Genomic DNA, 16,333 nt, shown 5'->3' with positions numbered 1-16,333 from the left:
GCCTTTCACAGTATGTACTATGGCAAGTCATTACGCTAATTTGAAACTAATACAATGTTATATGTCAATTATATCTCTATTACAAAATAAAATAGCCTTCCCTTCCCCCCAAAAAGCACAAAGGTTATGTGAGCTGACTTGGATAGATCACAAAGACAAATTGCTATGAAAAGAAAGAAAACTGTAGAGCAATACGAATAGTTTATCCTATTTATTTTTTTAAAAACTATATATTTGTATAGATTCATATCTCTATGTAAATGCTCAAAAAATGGCAAATGCCACACCATTGGCAGTGGTTACCCCCTTGGAGGAAAGAGGGGTGTGGGGATGGTGAGGTCAGGCTTTCACTTTCTACTCTGTCCTTCTGTTTGGTTTGAACGCTTTTAAAAAGTATATTCTGTTTCTCATTTGTACAGAAACTCATAGACACAGACAATAGTTTAGTGGTTACCAGAGGGTAAGGGGGTTGGGGGGTGGGAGATGAGGGTAAGGGGGATCAAATATATGGTGATAGAAGGAGAACTGACTCTGGGTGGTGAACACACAATGGGATTTATAGATGATGTAATACAGAATTGTACACCTGAAATCTATGTAATTTTACTAACAATTGTCACCCCAATAAATAAATAAAAAAGTATATTCATATTTCACTTGGGTTGAAAAAGAAAGAAAAAATATAGAGGAAAACGAGAAAGAAAGAAAACAGGTATAACTGTTGTAAGCAAATCTGTTGCTCCTCTAACAAGGGTCTTGATGCCCGTGTCTCTGCCTGTACCTGACCCAGAAGAGCTCCTACCTGAGAACCAGCATCCCTGGCCTGGGGGCTGCTTTGGGAGCCCTGTCCCTACCCACACAGCAGCGGCCCCCACAAACAGGGCTTAACACATTTTTTTAAACTCCCCCAAAATCACCCCCACCACTCAGTTTTTGCCTTGGGGGATTTAAATTCAACACATATGCATTTCCCAGAGGGGCATAGGGAATAAAAACAAACAAACAAACAAACAAAAAAAACTAACTTTAAAATTATTGTCATATGGGTACGGGGTTTGATTCTGGGCTGATGAAAATGTTTGGGAACTAGATAGAGGTGTCGGTGGCAAGACACTGTGAATGCGCTAAGTGCCAGGAATCACTCACTTTACCATAGGAAGTTTTATGTTGTGTGAATTTCACCTCAATTAAAAACAATAACAACAACAAACAAACAACTCCCCCCCCATCCTCCCTGCTGTGTGCAGAACAGAGGCCAAACTCTCCGGCCAGGAGCATTCAAGCCCTTTTCAATCTGGTCTCCACCTCCCTTCTCCCAATCTTCTCTGCTGGGACTCCTACGGGGGACCCCACACTACAGCAGGCTTACCCCCAGATTTTCTGAGATGATCCCATTTCCTATAATAACAATTTAAAAAATGAAGACAAACGGCGAAGTGTAAAACAGAAAAAAATTATGATTATAAAAGTTACCTCTCAGCCATGATTTTAAAAAACGAAAACAGTACCGAAGGGTGTAAATTGGAAAAGAGAAGCCCCCTTTTCTCATTGGTAACCCCGTCTTCGCCCCACAGTTAACAGTCTCTGAGCTATCTTTCCTGTCACTCTGATGTATATGCTACCCTGTATCTATAATCTACTCCCTAACAAACAAACCCCCAAACTCTCATACTATAATATCCTCTTGCAACAACTTCTTTTTAATTCTGGAGATGTTGCCAACTGACGACACACAACACTGCCCTAATTTTTTAAACAACTGCACAGACTTCCACTGGCCCAAGCTCAGTAGATGTAATAGTTCCCTGTTAATCACATTTAGGTTTTCTGCTGGTTCTTGTTGGTCCCTATTTGAACTAGTGACACAGTGAATGTCCTAGTACATATATCTTTGCCCCATGTGACCTGCTGGGGGCACTCGTCACGGGGCCCAGGCCCTACAGGTGTGCATGGATTTGCCCTCTGGAGCCTTCTTTGCCCCTGTTTGCACTGCCTCCCATCTTGTGTGAGACTTACTGCCACTTCCCCACCACCACGTGGTCGTCAGACTTTCATGGGTGAGCGCATCCCTCGAGGAGCTTGTTTGAATGCTGGTTCTGAGCCAGTAGGTGTGGGGCCGGGTCCTCTGCAGTCCTAACGGGCTCCCAGATGCTGCTGGTCTGTGGGCCACACTTTGAGTGGCAAGGCTCTAGAGCAGGGGTGTCCAAACTGCGGCCCGTGGGCCAACTGCGGCCCGCAATCCATTGTTAATTGGCCCGCAGCAAATTCCAAAAATATATTTAGTTTACTTAAATAAACCAGGTGAGGCAATACGTACTTCACCTCAAGTGAGTGGCCCGGCTGTTTGTGTATTTTACCGCATATGGCCCTTGGTGAAAAACGTTGAAAAAAGTTTGGACACCCCTGCTCTAGAGCGATGCCATTTGGCAGAAAAATAACGAGAGCCTCAGGTGTGATTGAAATTTTTCTAGGAGCCCTCATGTTTTTTAAGTTTTAGAAAAACAGGTGAAATTAATTTGACGAATATATTTTATTGAATCCAATCTATTTGAAATATTAAGGTTTCAATCTGCAATAAAATATTGATATATATTACATTCTTTCTCCCGCCTCCCCTCCCTCCTCCTATTCCTTCTTGTACTAAATCTCTGAAACCTGATGTGGGTTTTACACTTTGCACATCTCGATTCTGACCAGCTGGAGGCCAGATGCTTGATTGACATGTGTGGCCAGCGGCTGCCACACCGCCCAGCTTCAGAGATTCTCTTGAGCTCTGCCAGGGAGGGGAGCAAGGCAACACCTGTTTCTCAGACCCCAGGGGGTGGCTAACAGGGTGGGGGACATAAGAAGGGCACTCAGGAGGCACCACTGAGGACAGGTTTTCCTGCCAAAGGGAGTGTGGCCTGAAAGCCGCCTGAACTGATAGCAGCAGGGGGCTGTGTCGCACACAAGGACTCAAAGCAACGATGCTATTGTTAATATCGTTACCATTATCTGCTCCTAGGCAACAGTCCCCATAGCTTTCTGTTTTTCACGTTTTTTAAAATGAGATATAACACTCCATGAGCTTCCGGTGTATAGTGACAATTCGGTATTTGTACATATTATGAAATGATCACCACAGTAAGTCTAGCTGACATCCATCACCACGTATCATTACAGTTTTTTTTCTTGTGATGAGAACCTCTAAGATCTACTCTCTCAGCAACTTTGAAATATACACGACGGTATCCTTAACTATAGCCCCCATGTGTTACACCCCCCAGGACAATTTAATTTATAACGGGACATTTGTACCTTTTGACCACCTTCGCTCAGGGACTTTTAAAGGAAATCATAGCATGCTTGAAATTGTGCAAAGTTCGCTCTAGCTGACCAGGCATGATACTATTCTTGCTAAAATTTTGCAAATCTTTTCTCCCACAAATATAAGAGGACTGTTGACATTTAAAGAATGCCTCAGTGAGCACTCAAGTGCTTAACATGAAGTCTTTAAGACTATTTTTAAGGTGCCAAATATATTACCAGTCTTAATGATACATTTTAGAGAAATACATTTACATTGACAGGTTCCCAAGAAGCAAGGCCTGTTTCGGTGTCAGGGGGTTTGATTTCCATTTCATATTTTCAATTTGAACTTCCGCACCCTCACTTACTATCTACTTTCTTAAGAGAAAAAGCAGAGATAACAAATACTGATCTGCAGTAACCCTCCTTAACACAAACAAAGAAAATAAAAGTTAGCCCGGAGAGTTATTTCACGGTCCCAGACGGGCTATGAAAAGAACAGGACCTCAGCAGCATTCAGATCGGAAGTCAGACTAGTTCCCCATTTCTCTCAGGATGTGCTATTTGATCTTTCTGCTTCTTCCTGTACAACCATTTTCATCATGGGGTTAACATTTGTTCACTCATACCACCAGCAGGAATACATCTTTTCAGGTGCAAAGCATGGGGTGGGGCTGAGGGGTGCAGAGGGCTGAGGGGTTTGAGGAACATGGGAAGGGGGGGCCATGCCTGGGCACCTGGGGGCCAGAGACAGTCATGGGCCTGGGGCTCCCAGGCCTATCTCCCTCTGCCTCAAGATTGAAGAGGGGGAGGGAAACTGGGGTGGGGAGAGACCTGTTGGGAGTCCCTAAGTCCTTAGCCATCTCCAACATTCAACATTTGCCTTTCAAAGAGCCATTTCCCTCTGACACATGCAAAGAAGGAAGCTCATCTTCTTCACTGTTTCCATTTCCCCTTTTCTCTCACCCCAAGCCAAGGCCCTGCAGTTGGGATGCTGCACAGTCGAAACCCCTCCCCTTCGAGAACTGAACCACCCAGCGTAGGGCACTGTGGGACATAGATGTGTTTATAATTGTCCAGGCTCATCAATACGAAAAGCCTTGCTGGCCATTCTTTCCAGTTGTCCTAGGAACAGAAACCTTCTCCATTTCCCCACTGCAGGAGCCTGAGGGATATTTTTATCCTTAATTGCATATCCCCGGAATGCTTTCTAACTTGCTTCTTTTCTTATTGTGAAACTCTGGAGGTACTCCAGCGGAGACAGAAATGACAGCTGGCAGACAAGCTCTGAGCCCTCAGCCTGGAGAGGAGCTGCCTTGGGGGAGAGGAAGCCTGGGGCGGCCCCTTGATGAACTCTGCAGGTCGCCCCCAAACTCCCCTGCTGTCCTCACTTCATCCTAGATCCAGTCCCTTCTGCACCCACTGTGCCCCAACACTGCAGAGCAGATTATGAAACAGCCGCCCCGAACACCTGCCTCTATTTGTTGGTGTCATTGTTACAGAAGGAACTATTACAGAAGGAATCAGCATTTTAAAGCACGAAGGCATTTGGAAGTCTCCAGTCCACTGCCCTCCTTTCAGAGGTAAAGAAATGGAGGCCTTTCTTCTTTCGTTCATATTACAAGTTATCCCTCCATTCAATCATTTAGCAAATATTTATTGAACACCTACTATGTGCTAGGGGCTCTTCTAGGAGCCACCACAGACACAGTGGTGAGCAAAATGGGCCTTACAGCCTCCTCGTGGAGAGAGATTGCAAAGTAATCAATAAAGAACCAAGATAGTCGCTGTGGTGGGCAGCACGATGACCCCTCAAGGATGTCCACGTCCTGATCCCTGCGACCTGTGAAGACCTCATGTGACATGGAGTTGGGGAACCAAGATGCAGAGGGAATTAGGTTGTCACAGACTGACCTTGAGATAGGAAGATTATCCTGAATTATTCAGGGGGCCCAATCAAACCCTGAGGGTCCTCATAAGGGAAAGAGGAGGTGAGAGACTCAACCAGAGAGATGGCCTGGTGAAAAAGCCTTGACCAGCCATTGCTGGCTTTGAAGATGGACAAACGGGCCGGGGCCAAGGGATGCAGGTGGCTCCTAAAAACTGGAAAAGGCAAGAAAACAGATTTGCCCTTGAGCCTCCAGGAAGGACCACAGTCCTGCCAACACCTGATTTTAGTTCAGTGAAACCCATTTCGGACTTCCAATCCCCAGAGCTGTAAGATAATACATTTCTACTGATTTTAAATCACTATGTTTGTGGTCATTCGCTCCGGTGGCAGGAGCAACAGGGGATGCATACCGCTGCAGATGGTGTTAAGTGCTGTGACCAAGAATAGACCAGGAGTACTATGGAGAATGACTATTGGAGCAGGGCATGACTTTAGAGAGGGAGACCTGGGAGTAACGTCGGGGCAGTCAGCCACGTGGTGATCTGGGAAGACAGAGTCCTAGGCAGAGGTCAGAGCAAGTGCAAAGGTCCTGGGGCAGGGAGGAGCTTCATGTTCATAGGAGGAACTATCTGATGGATGCCTTCCCAGGAAGAGAGACCTATTCTACTGTCTGGTTTTCCCAGCAGCTAATGGTCTTTCTTGCAGACTTCTGAGTAACCTTTAAATCTACTTGTTTCAATGTCTGGTTTCCTTCTTTAAAACCTAGGACTATGTCCTCATGTCTTGTCCTGGTCGCAGTATAAGGTGCTAAGGCCTCTTCTTAGGGCTTTAAGAGTGTATATATGCCAGAGACGTTGGATTTTGGAAAACATATTTCTTCATTTCAAGACTTCAGAACTGTTTTCCCCCAAGCCATGAGGTAGCATAAATATGGTGGAGAGCAGGCAGACAGTCTGATGGCAGTCGCCTCCCAGGGTTTCTGGACTTGGACAGTCAGAGCAGCTGAAATGAAGGGACTTTGGGAACTCCCGACTCTCTTGTGGCGAATCTCCTTGTAAAAATGACTAAGCAATCGCCTACCAATTAGTTCAATATTTGGGGAAGAAATTTGGATTATTCTACCCTGAGATTGCTCAAAATGGGGTACTCCTCTGCCAAGAACTGGGGGTTTAATGTTAAACTTGAAAGGTTTCGTGAGCACTGAGAGGTAAATAAAAGCACACTCTCGAGCCAAGTCAGTTGGGCCTTTCACTCAGTGAATGGTCATAAACCCTCTGTCCTGTGCCCGGCTCTAGGCAAATGAGACCCTCATTCTTGTTGCCTGGCACCCACAGCTCACTGGGGGGGGGGGGGGACAGACACAGGACCAAAGCCCACCCCCATGGCTAGGGGTGCCACAGAAGCGGGGAAGTGATGATTTTCTGTAGGGATTGGCTGGGCCATTTGTTTCCTCCCCTTTGAGGGGAGCTACTTTTGCTGTAAAAGTTTCCTGAAACACCTCTACTTCAAGCCATATAAACCTGGCGTTCAGGGGATAATCTTGATTACTGCTTGTCTTTGGTTTCTCAACTGAATGTCCCTTGAAGGCAGGGACTATGTTTTGAGGTTGACTATTGTACCCAGGGCCCAACTAGTATTTGCTGAATGAATGAGAAAATGAACAGATGGCTGTGGGGATTCTCTGAGCTGAGTCATGCTGACCATCAAGGAATATGGTCAGGGCACACAGCTATAACCCTGACCGGGCTCAGCTTAAAAGTAGGGTCATCTTGAGCCCTATTCAGGAAGGTCAGTGGCTCCAATGCCATATAACTCCCACCTGGTTCCACGGCTGGGGCCACACTTTGGTGATTGGCGAGGCAAAGGCCAGTATCCAAACATGGCAGCAGCATCAGACTCAGCTTGGTGCTTACCTTCCAGCTGGGGGCCCAGGCTGCTGGGCATCTCCATGACAACAGGCCAAGCCAAGGATGGGGAGAGTGGCCTGACCCTTAAGCCATAGCATGGCAAGTCAAATGACGTCCTTAATCTGTCACTGACTAGTATGAACCAAGCAAACAGTGTTATCCCTCCCATCTGAGCCTGAATTTCTTTGTTTTTAAAATGAGAATAATGAGAATACCCCCTCGCAGGATTAAAGAACTTATATCAAATGTCTGGCTCTTAGTAAGAGCTCGGTAAGTGGGAGCAGTGGGGAAACGGGATGATGAGGTGGGCCCCAGTGGGAGTTATGAGACCCTCCCTCTGACCTCTCTGGCATCCTCAAGGCCCTGTCATTGCTGCCTACTGACCCCAGGCACCAGCCCCTGCCCTGACTCCCTGCCTCAGTCTTCCCCAGTCCTTCAAAGCTGGGGTGACACAAGCCCAATGAGCAGGCATTGATCGTTAAGCGATCATCCATTGAGTCACGTATCAGGTACTGCCCATAACTGCTTCACATACATTACTTTGGTTCTGGGGCATTCCTTATGTGAGAAGTACTGCTGTTATCTGAGTATTTCAGAGGAGGAAACGGAGGCTGGGGAGAATAAGACCTGGAGGAAGCTTTCTCTGCAAACGCTGCTGCAGGAACTCATAAAACATCCAGGGAAGCCGCTGACCTTCTCACATGCATGTAAAACGGCAAGGCATTTATGACTCAGGAGTGAAAACCCACAAGAAAGACCATGGAGAACTGGACCGGTTAAAGAGGGAGACCAGCCAGATGAGGCAGGCTTGCACCCAAATGAAAAACTCACCGGCGAAATGAAAATCCACATGGGAGAAAGTGACAGCAAAATCAAGACTAGGGACCAGAGTACTCTGCCCAGCATGCAGAGGGAATTGGTCAAGGCAACAAAACCAACAGCAACGAATCAATAGATACGGTGAACACCATGGAGACCCAACTGAAATGATAAGTGCCACAAGTCATAGTTTTAAGGGAAACATGCAGCTCTTTCTAGATTCTTACAGGGGCAGCCAGAATTAATTCGTTCAATAAATATTTATTCAGTGCCCATCAGATGCCAGGAACAGTTCTAGGACAGACAATAAATACGTCTGGTAATGAGTATATAAAGTCAGGTAGTTACAAGTGCCATGAAGAAAATCAAGCAGGGTAAGGGGTTAGAGGGCCACAGGAGGGGGCAGGGAGATATTTTTATGGAGTAATCAGGGAAGGCCTCTCGGGCGAGGTATTTTCTTAGAGAAAAGATTCTCTTCTGTTGGGTAAATTTCACTGGCCTCTTACATATCTGAAGATTAGACCTAGATCCTGACCTTGAAGGGTGTAGTTGAGAGGAGAAGCTAAACCATTCTGCTATAAGCAAGCAATTGTTAAAATATTGTGTTTGTGCTTTTTCTGGTTAGAGTTAGAGAAAGGGATATTGAACCCCAGGAAGTTTGACACGGAGACACGTCACAGGGAATGTCCAGGAGGGGTGGGAGTGGGTCCCAATAACGGGGGACAGGCCACACACAGCTCAGAGAAGGGAGAGTCAGAGACTGTGTGTCAGACCAGGGCTTTGGGTGCAATGGAACTTGACATTCAATTTAAAATGTTCATTTTCTGCTTTGAAATTCCCCTAGGATAGTTTAAACCGTCATATCTTAGGATATTTTTAGCTGCAGGTAACAGAAAACCCTAATTCAGTTACTTGAACAAAAAAGAATCGATTATCTCAGAAACAGGAAGTCTGGAGGTGGGGCAATGACCAACCTGGTTAATTCTGTTCAGTTAATTCTGTGGAATCATCGAGGACCCAGATTTATTTCATCTTTCTGCCCCGCCCCTACATATTCGCCTCACTCTCCAGCTACCTGCCCTCCTGGTTACAAGATGGCAACAGTAGTCCCAGCTATCGCATCCTCTGACAGCTTCCAAAGGTAGGAAAAGAACCGCTTCATTCTTGCATCTCCTTCTAAGACAAATAAAGCTTTGCCAGAAGCCCCACAGAACACTTCCCTTCACATCTCATTGGTTACACTCGCATTCTAGTCCCGTGCCTAAACCCACCAACCATAGCTGGTGTGGGCCTGGGTAAGCTCTGCTTTGGGCCATAAAAAGGAAATGGGCCCTGAAAGAAGGTGAACCAGAGGCTCGGAGCACAAGAAGCAGGGACATGATGGCCAAGGGGAGGGGAAGAAAATAAAGACAATCATTGAGAGGTATAGATGACAAATGGAAACCAGAAGAGCTAGGATAAAAACATCCTCAAAGACCAAACAGAAGGAAAGTCTTCTGAACCAAAAGAAAGACCCAAGTTTGCAAAGTGAACAGTCTGCATGCATTCCAGAAACTATCAACAAAAGGAAAGATGACAGGGGTAGAAAAGAATTCCCCCCAGCTTCAGATCAGAAAAAGAAAAAAATTTGGTTCCTTATAATGGAACTGGTACCAGCTTGGCCTTGGATTTGTAAGTGGGGCTATTTTATTACTAACTCTCTCAGGGTAGTGGAACAACACCTCTGTAGAATTTTGAAGGAAAACTTGATCCCCAGGAGTGTTATCTCCATCAAATTCCCTTTTGAATGTAACGGCAACTGGAAGATGCTTTGAAATACTCAGAAGCTTGGAAAACAAACCTGTCCATGGTCTATGGCAGGTAGTATAATAAAATAGTAAAATAAAATAAAAATGCAGACTTCTAGAAGATGGCAGTCATGACACAAAAGGACCATTTGGACACTGTGGATCCCCGCCGGGCCCACCATTCTCGGCATGGCCACAGCGTCCTGCAGGGTGCCCTGGCCCTGCATGGCTTCTGTCGCCTGGGCCTTTTCTGTTCCCTCTTGTGCAATGTCAGGAAGTGTGTGTTAGAGCCACATCCTTCAGCCGGTGGCTGAGACGGAATCTTTACTTCACTTGGTGACCACTCAGAACAATAAGAGCTGCCACCCTCTTCCTGAGAGTAATAACAATGGCCAAACCGTTTACCCACCCGGACACTTGTGACGGAACAGCTTTTAGAAAGTTGTTTTGTTTTCCCTCTCCAAAAGCCACACTGCCCAGAGTAACGTGACGGCCACCATCAGGGACCAGGAACTGAGTCCTAAGTCTCTCACCAGAATGACTCCAGCCACTGAACTTTTCTTCTAAATCAGGAAAGAATACTGAAAGCATCTATGAGGCAGAGTTTCAAGTTCCTTCTTCAACTAAACTTGCATTAAAACTTGTGTGTGTTCTTGTCTTGATTTAAACAGTCAGGATCTTGGATACAATCTCAACCATGAGAAAAGACAGGAAGTTCATAATGAATACTGACGTGACTGGGGACCAGGGGTGGTTTTTACTTTCCGTTTTATCCTTCTTGGTAGGAAGGATGTCAGAAAAAGAGCAAGGGTTGAGGGGTTGTAGGAATGGAGCCTCATTTACTCCAGGGCCCCATTTCTCAAAGGGCCCCATTAACTTTGACTGTGGCATTGGGTTTGGGGCAGCCAGTCATGTGACAAGTCCACTCATGAACACTGTGGCCTCCCCTCACTCACGCTGAAGTTGGTCCCTCAGGACTGCTTACACTGCCTCAAATGCCTCCTTATCTCCCAGGGAAGAGGGTCATTTCAAAAGGCAGCAGGAGCCAGACAGCTAATTATGGACTCAGCATTCCTTAGTGCAGGGTCACTTCCCTTTCCAAGTCAGGAAAGGAGTTTGGGCTTTACAAGAAACCCACTCTCTTGGGGCGGGAACCTCAGGCCTGAGGGGCTGAGCCGACCTGCCTTCCTCTGGCCTCACACAACCCTCAGAGCACTGCCCACCCTTGAGGACTTGTGACTCAGGTCCAGAAGTTTCTCAGGGTGTGGGGGTCAGAGCAGCTGTTGAACAACTACTTAACAATTCCATGGGCTGCTAAGGTAACTGAGACATGGAAATCCACAGTCTGAAACACAGAGCTGAGGAAGCCTGGTCACTACAATATCTGTCCTCCTTCCCACCACCCCTAGGCACTGCCTAGAATCTTCTAGAATACCACCTGCCTCCCCCTTCTCTGCCATCACTTTGCCCCACACCTATTCCCATCTCATCTTCTGTCAAAACTGCCCCTGACCCGCACCCACCACTACCCCTCCCTCTTCCTTCCTTTTTCTTCCTCTGTCTTATCTCTTTCCCTCTGTCTCCTTTTTCCCTCTTTCATTTGTTCTTTCCTTCTCTCCTCTCCCTCCATTGTCTTTCTCCCTCTTTTTCTGTCTCATTTCCCCCCATTTTTCCTTTCCTCCTTCACTTGACCTGACTTATGAAGCAGAACTGACTTATGTTGATTAGCAGAGTGATCATTTTGATTGATATCTGCTCCCTCTCACAAAGAATAAAGACAGTGATGGTGAGGACAGCAGTTCCCCCAGGCTGGCCACCCACCGGGCCTGGGTGTTTTACACATGCCCTGGGAGGCACATGTGTGACATCTACTGTCCAGCAGAGTTATGTCCTCACCCAAGGCCACACAGCTGGCAAATTCTGGACTTGAACCAGCTGGGAACAGAGGGGTCTGCCTATATACCAGGTACCTCAATAATTTACCACAAGGCTAAATGTCACTTGTGATCAAATGGTATCTATACTGTAGAAAGGAAAAGAGGCCTCTCTCCTTGAGAGGTGACATCACCCTGCCTCCTCGTCTTCCTGAGGCAGAGTCTATCCTTTCCCAGGGGATCCAGTGCCCAGCCAGGTTTGGACACACTTTGTGGGGTCAAAGAAGGAAGGCTTAGAAGGGGAGGTCTGGGGAACTGGGTGTGAGCTCCAACTTCTGCAGGCCTCGGCAACATTCATACTTAATACACGGGAGTTGAATGAAGTTATGCTTTACATCCTTCCCTCTCATCTCTGATTTTTCATAAATTTGCAAAAGGTGGAGAGAGAGTAAAGTCACCAAGTGTCAGGATCACTCCTCTTCCTGACCAAAATGGGGCTGTCACGGCCCACGAACCGTGGACTGACTTCACAAGGTTGCTCTGCAGAGAACAAAGAGGCAGTGGCTCTTTGGTTCTGACAAAAAGACCAAAGCCCCAGAGAGAAGAGGTAAGGTAATTAACATAAGAAAGCGATTTACTTGGCAATGTTTCAGGCCAGATACTTATTTTGGGAGCCTCATATTCTGGTGGCACTAAAGAGACTGAGATGTAAGGAATGAGTTATTTAGAAACTGTGGGTAAGCTCAGAAAAGAGTATGAGGTTTTGCCTCAACATGAAAAGAGGAAATAAGAAGTGGTCAATAACTGCTAGAGCTCTGTTGGATCTCAGACTTCATCTAACTGTGCTGGCTTTAATTTGCTCCCAGTGAATATCTACTCTCATTATTTTAGTAAGGTATTGTATTTTTATAGTAAGGCATATCTTAGGGGTGGAAACTTCCTTGGGCCGCCTAGTCCCCACAGCTACCTATAACCTGGTTACCTGATTTTGGCCATAAAGGAGGCCACAGGCCCACGGTTGGGGTCAGGAGCAGACATGCCCAGCAGGGCCACAGCTCTTCTGTGAACCTGCCTGCCTATTGCCCCGGCTGAGTTTGAGCCTCAGAAAATCACACTCTCTCCCTATACCTCTACCCCCATCTTTGAGTGCTGGGCAGTCATCTGTTCTAACACAGCCAATTTATACACAGACAGGTGGCCCATGAGTGACCCATGCAGAGAAAGCCGTTGGTGGCTGAGACAACCAGATACTCCCTCTTGGGACTGGGAACTGAGAAGTGAGCCTGTTAGTGGGAGAAGAGCAGACCCACAGAGAAAGACTGAGTTGTAGCAGGTAGCACCTGGGGTGTAGGGCTCCAAGCCCTTCTGGGCCCAGTTCCCAGGCCTTCTCCTTCCTTGCCCTGTGCTTCTCCACAAAGGCCCACCTCTTACATGAGTTAGTCAAAGTCAGTTTCTGGTCTTCACGACCCCCGCAAACCTGATGATGCGCCCTGATTCTGAAGCTGCTTCACAATCAGCAGCTTGGAGGTACCTGTAGGACCCCCAGTACTTCACAATACCACAACACAACTCTTAATGATAAGAGTGTGAAGGTGAGAGGGGACAGACGCTAGACACAGTCTATACATCTACAAGCCATGGGTACAAACTTCACAAGAAGCCACAAAGTCATGTCTTTTCCAGCTTAAGGCCTAGTCATACTTAAAGTCTTCTTCACTTTGAAGGAATACAAGAAACCACAAGGGGAAAAAAGATCAAACGCATTGACCAACTTTTAACTTAAGAGAGTTCAGACTCCTTTCAGCAAACCGCCTACCAAGGATGCCAACCCAGGCCAGCAAGTTCATGCAGTACTAGAATTGGAAAAAACTGTAAAGGGCATTGAGGCTGACTGCCTGCCCCACACTGGCCGCCACATCCCTGGCAGGTGAGGAGCCCACATGAGAGACAACCATTTTAATGATAAGCAGCCACCAAGCACTTCAAAGTACAGTCTTGTACCAGGTGTGCCAACATTTGTTCCTGGTGACCAGGCCGGGACATGTGGGTGGCCCAGACTAGCTAAAAACACTCAAATGGATATTTTTTAGATGTTGGTGCAGATTCACGTATGGGAGGGATCAAGAAGCCTGAAGCAACACCCAGCCTGACCTCTGTGGGGTGGAGCGGTTCCACTTGAGCCCAAGTTTGCATCTCCCACTGAAGCCCTGCCGCAAACAGCCCCAGCCTCCTGACAAGACAGCTTTGTGACCACCTGTGTTGGCTGAAGTATGCCCCTCAAGGTCTTACTCTCTGTCCCCCATGGTTCACTGAAGTGATTCCTTTGATCCCCATAACTAGTCTCCCCAGCGGCATTCTACTCCATCACTTCTCCCTCTTGACATATTTCCAGTGACTTGTGCCCCAGGGGCCTCCCTGTTGTTCTGCCCTTGAGTCCAGCTCTGTCCTGCACAAAATGCACCGATCCCTTCAGGTTCTGGAATCAGAGATTGTGCCACACCTCTCCCCTTCCACTTCTACTATCTTTTCAACTAAACCCCACAGATCCGGTCACTGCTCCTCTGTGACATCGTGTCCCAACCTCTGTCTCTACTGCCTGCTCTGCTTGCCGCATAGGTGAACCTCGCCTGCCAGTGCCTCTCACCACGGTCCAGAGAACTGAGCAGGACTCCTCTGCCCCCAGTGAGGACACTGGGTGTGTCGCCTCCTTTGTTCTTCCCAGTCCCCCGTGCTCCCTTAACGCAGCCAGATAAAAATAGCTGCCCTGGCCTCCACATCACTAAGTTGTCATGCACTGTGGTGGCACAAAGCCTGTGCTGTTTGTCACGCAAACTCTGCATAGGGTGGTCTTCCCAGATTTGGACTAGCGAGGTGGTTTTTCTTTAATGTCAAGTTTTACACATTTGGAGTGTATGTGATACAATCTGAAACCATGAGCAGCACGCCTTTGACGGAACCAATTTCTACAAATAGAAAGGTACTGTTTTGTGCCCATCCTTGGGGCAAACTTCTAGCCCCCCAGAAAATATGGTTTGTTTTCCTGCAAGTTCCCTTCCTTCTCTTTTTCCTGGTCTATTGATTCTCACTCTTCTGAGTGCACTGAAGAAAGTAACAGACGAGCCACAGTCACTTTCCTTCATCTCTGAGCATTCCTCTTCACACCCATGAGCACAAATAACGTCTGGCATGTCTGCTCTATCACGTCACAGAGCACGGTCACTTTGCAGGGTCACAGTTTCCTCGCTAAGCCACCCCACCTGTGCACTTCCAGAAGAAAGATGGACTCAGCCAGGACTTTCTGTCTGGGCTAGCTGGAGCATGTGCTTTTCTCTTCTCCCTCTTTTCACTCTTTCTCTGCCAACATAGGCTCCAGTCAGGGTCGTATTTCTAGGTTTATAATGGTCTTACCTGGACGGTGAATTTATCGTCTTCGTTGGGCAGAATCCTGTAAGTGTAAACACAATTCCGATACCTGAAACAGACCAAAGAGGATATTAGAACCCCTGCAGGAACATTTTTCTGGTAGCTGAAATGAAAAGAGTTCCTCACATGGCTCGAGGAATCTGAGCGTGAAGTTTCTGAACTTTGGAGCTAACTGTTCTGAGGCGGACATTGGCTCTGACATCAAGTGGCCCTGGACGGAGGCATAGCCTGCCCCTTTCCCCACCCCCTGAGCATGCAGGGAACCTCAGGAAAACGTGGGTGGGTTCTTTTGGGGTGTGATTCACACCACCGCATGACAGCGTTGTGGTCTGATCTAAAGGAATCTGCCAGCTGGAAGGGCCTCTGCCACCTCTGGCTGGCATGTTGGCCAAAAGAACAGACAGAGGGGGTGTTTCCAATAGAAATAAGACTCTAGGGGGGCTGAGCAAGGTGTGGACATGCCAAAGGAGTGTTGGACACAGCCACAGACGGCCACCGTGGCCAAGGTGAGGCTCGTTCAGCTCTGGGGGGGTGTCTCCCTTCTGCTGAGCAACCCTCAGTCCTATGGCTTCCTCCCCTGAAGACTTTGCCCCTTGGGTTCATTCTCCCAAATGTCAGCCACCATCGTGTCAGAGACCTGGAGTTTCCCAGCAGCTGGTCACTGAGCCTTAGGGTTGCTTCTAATGAGGAAGAAACTGGGGCCCTAGATTCTCTTCTCCTTCTAGAAGCTCCACCTTCCTTCCATTCCCACGGTGAGGAGGAGAAGGAGGAGCTACTTTTCACTTTCCTAAAACTTTTGAGAGGAAGGGTAGTTGTCAAGTCTGCCCAGTGGTGGGTGGTCCAGCTGGTGACCCCACCCACAGAGAGCCTGGCGGCAGCAGACAACCATAAAAGTCCTTTGGCTCCGCTGCTGAACCCAGAGGCAGAAGGAGTTCCCAGGCACGCTATCTGGGTCTCACACTCTTAGCTGAAACTGCTGGTCTGTTCTGTCACCCGCCATACTCTCCCCCCATTTCCTCCATCCGGGATCCTCGTGAACCTCGAAAACCTGCCCAGCCCTGCTGAACCCGTAGGCAGGGGTCACACTCCAGCTCACAGACACTTGTTTTGTGTTTGTGACCAAGACAATGAGTGCTTCATTATAGAAATTTCACTTATTTATAGCCCCTCCTGTGCGCCTGGCACTTCATGAAGCATTTATATGTTTTTGTTTAACTAGATTTTAAAATTGTACACAACTTTACAAATTTTAAGACCATAGACAAAGATACAAAATGAAAAACAAATGTGTCCTTTCCCCGCTTCTTAGATTTACTATTTCTTAGACTTACTACTTTTGTACAT

The 16,333-nt window shown here is 47.2% G+C and overlaps 1 protein-coding gene across 3 annotated transcripts in view; it reads right to left on the bottom strand.

The window, feature by feature from the left end:
- Positions 1-16,333, bottom strand: part of INPP5D (inositol polyphosphate-5-phosphatase D) — a 110,335-nt gene that overhangs the window by 81,177 nt on the left and 12,825 nt on the right. For all 3 annotated transcript variants that reach the window (XM_019739751.3, XM_019739749.3, XM_019739752.3), the window contains exon 2: positions 14,975-15,038. In XM_019739751.3, the coding sequence (XP_019595310.2) occupies positions 14,975-15,038 (64 nt within the window). The remainder of the gene's footprint in view (positions 1-14,974; positions 15,039-16,333) is intronic.

This window comes from Rhinolophus sinicus, chromosome 17 (genome assembly GCF_057876585.1).
Source record: "Rhinolophus sinicus isolate RSI-liver-muscle chromosome 17, RSI-T2T, whole genome shotgun sequence".
NCBI classification, from domain to species: domain Eukaryota; kingdom Metazoa; phylum Chordata; class Mammalia; order Chiroptera; family Rhinolophidae; genus Rhinolophus; species Rhinolophus sinicus.
This window is presented reverse-complemented; position numbering and strand designations above follow the sequence as displayed.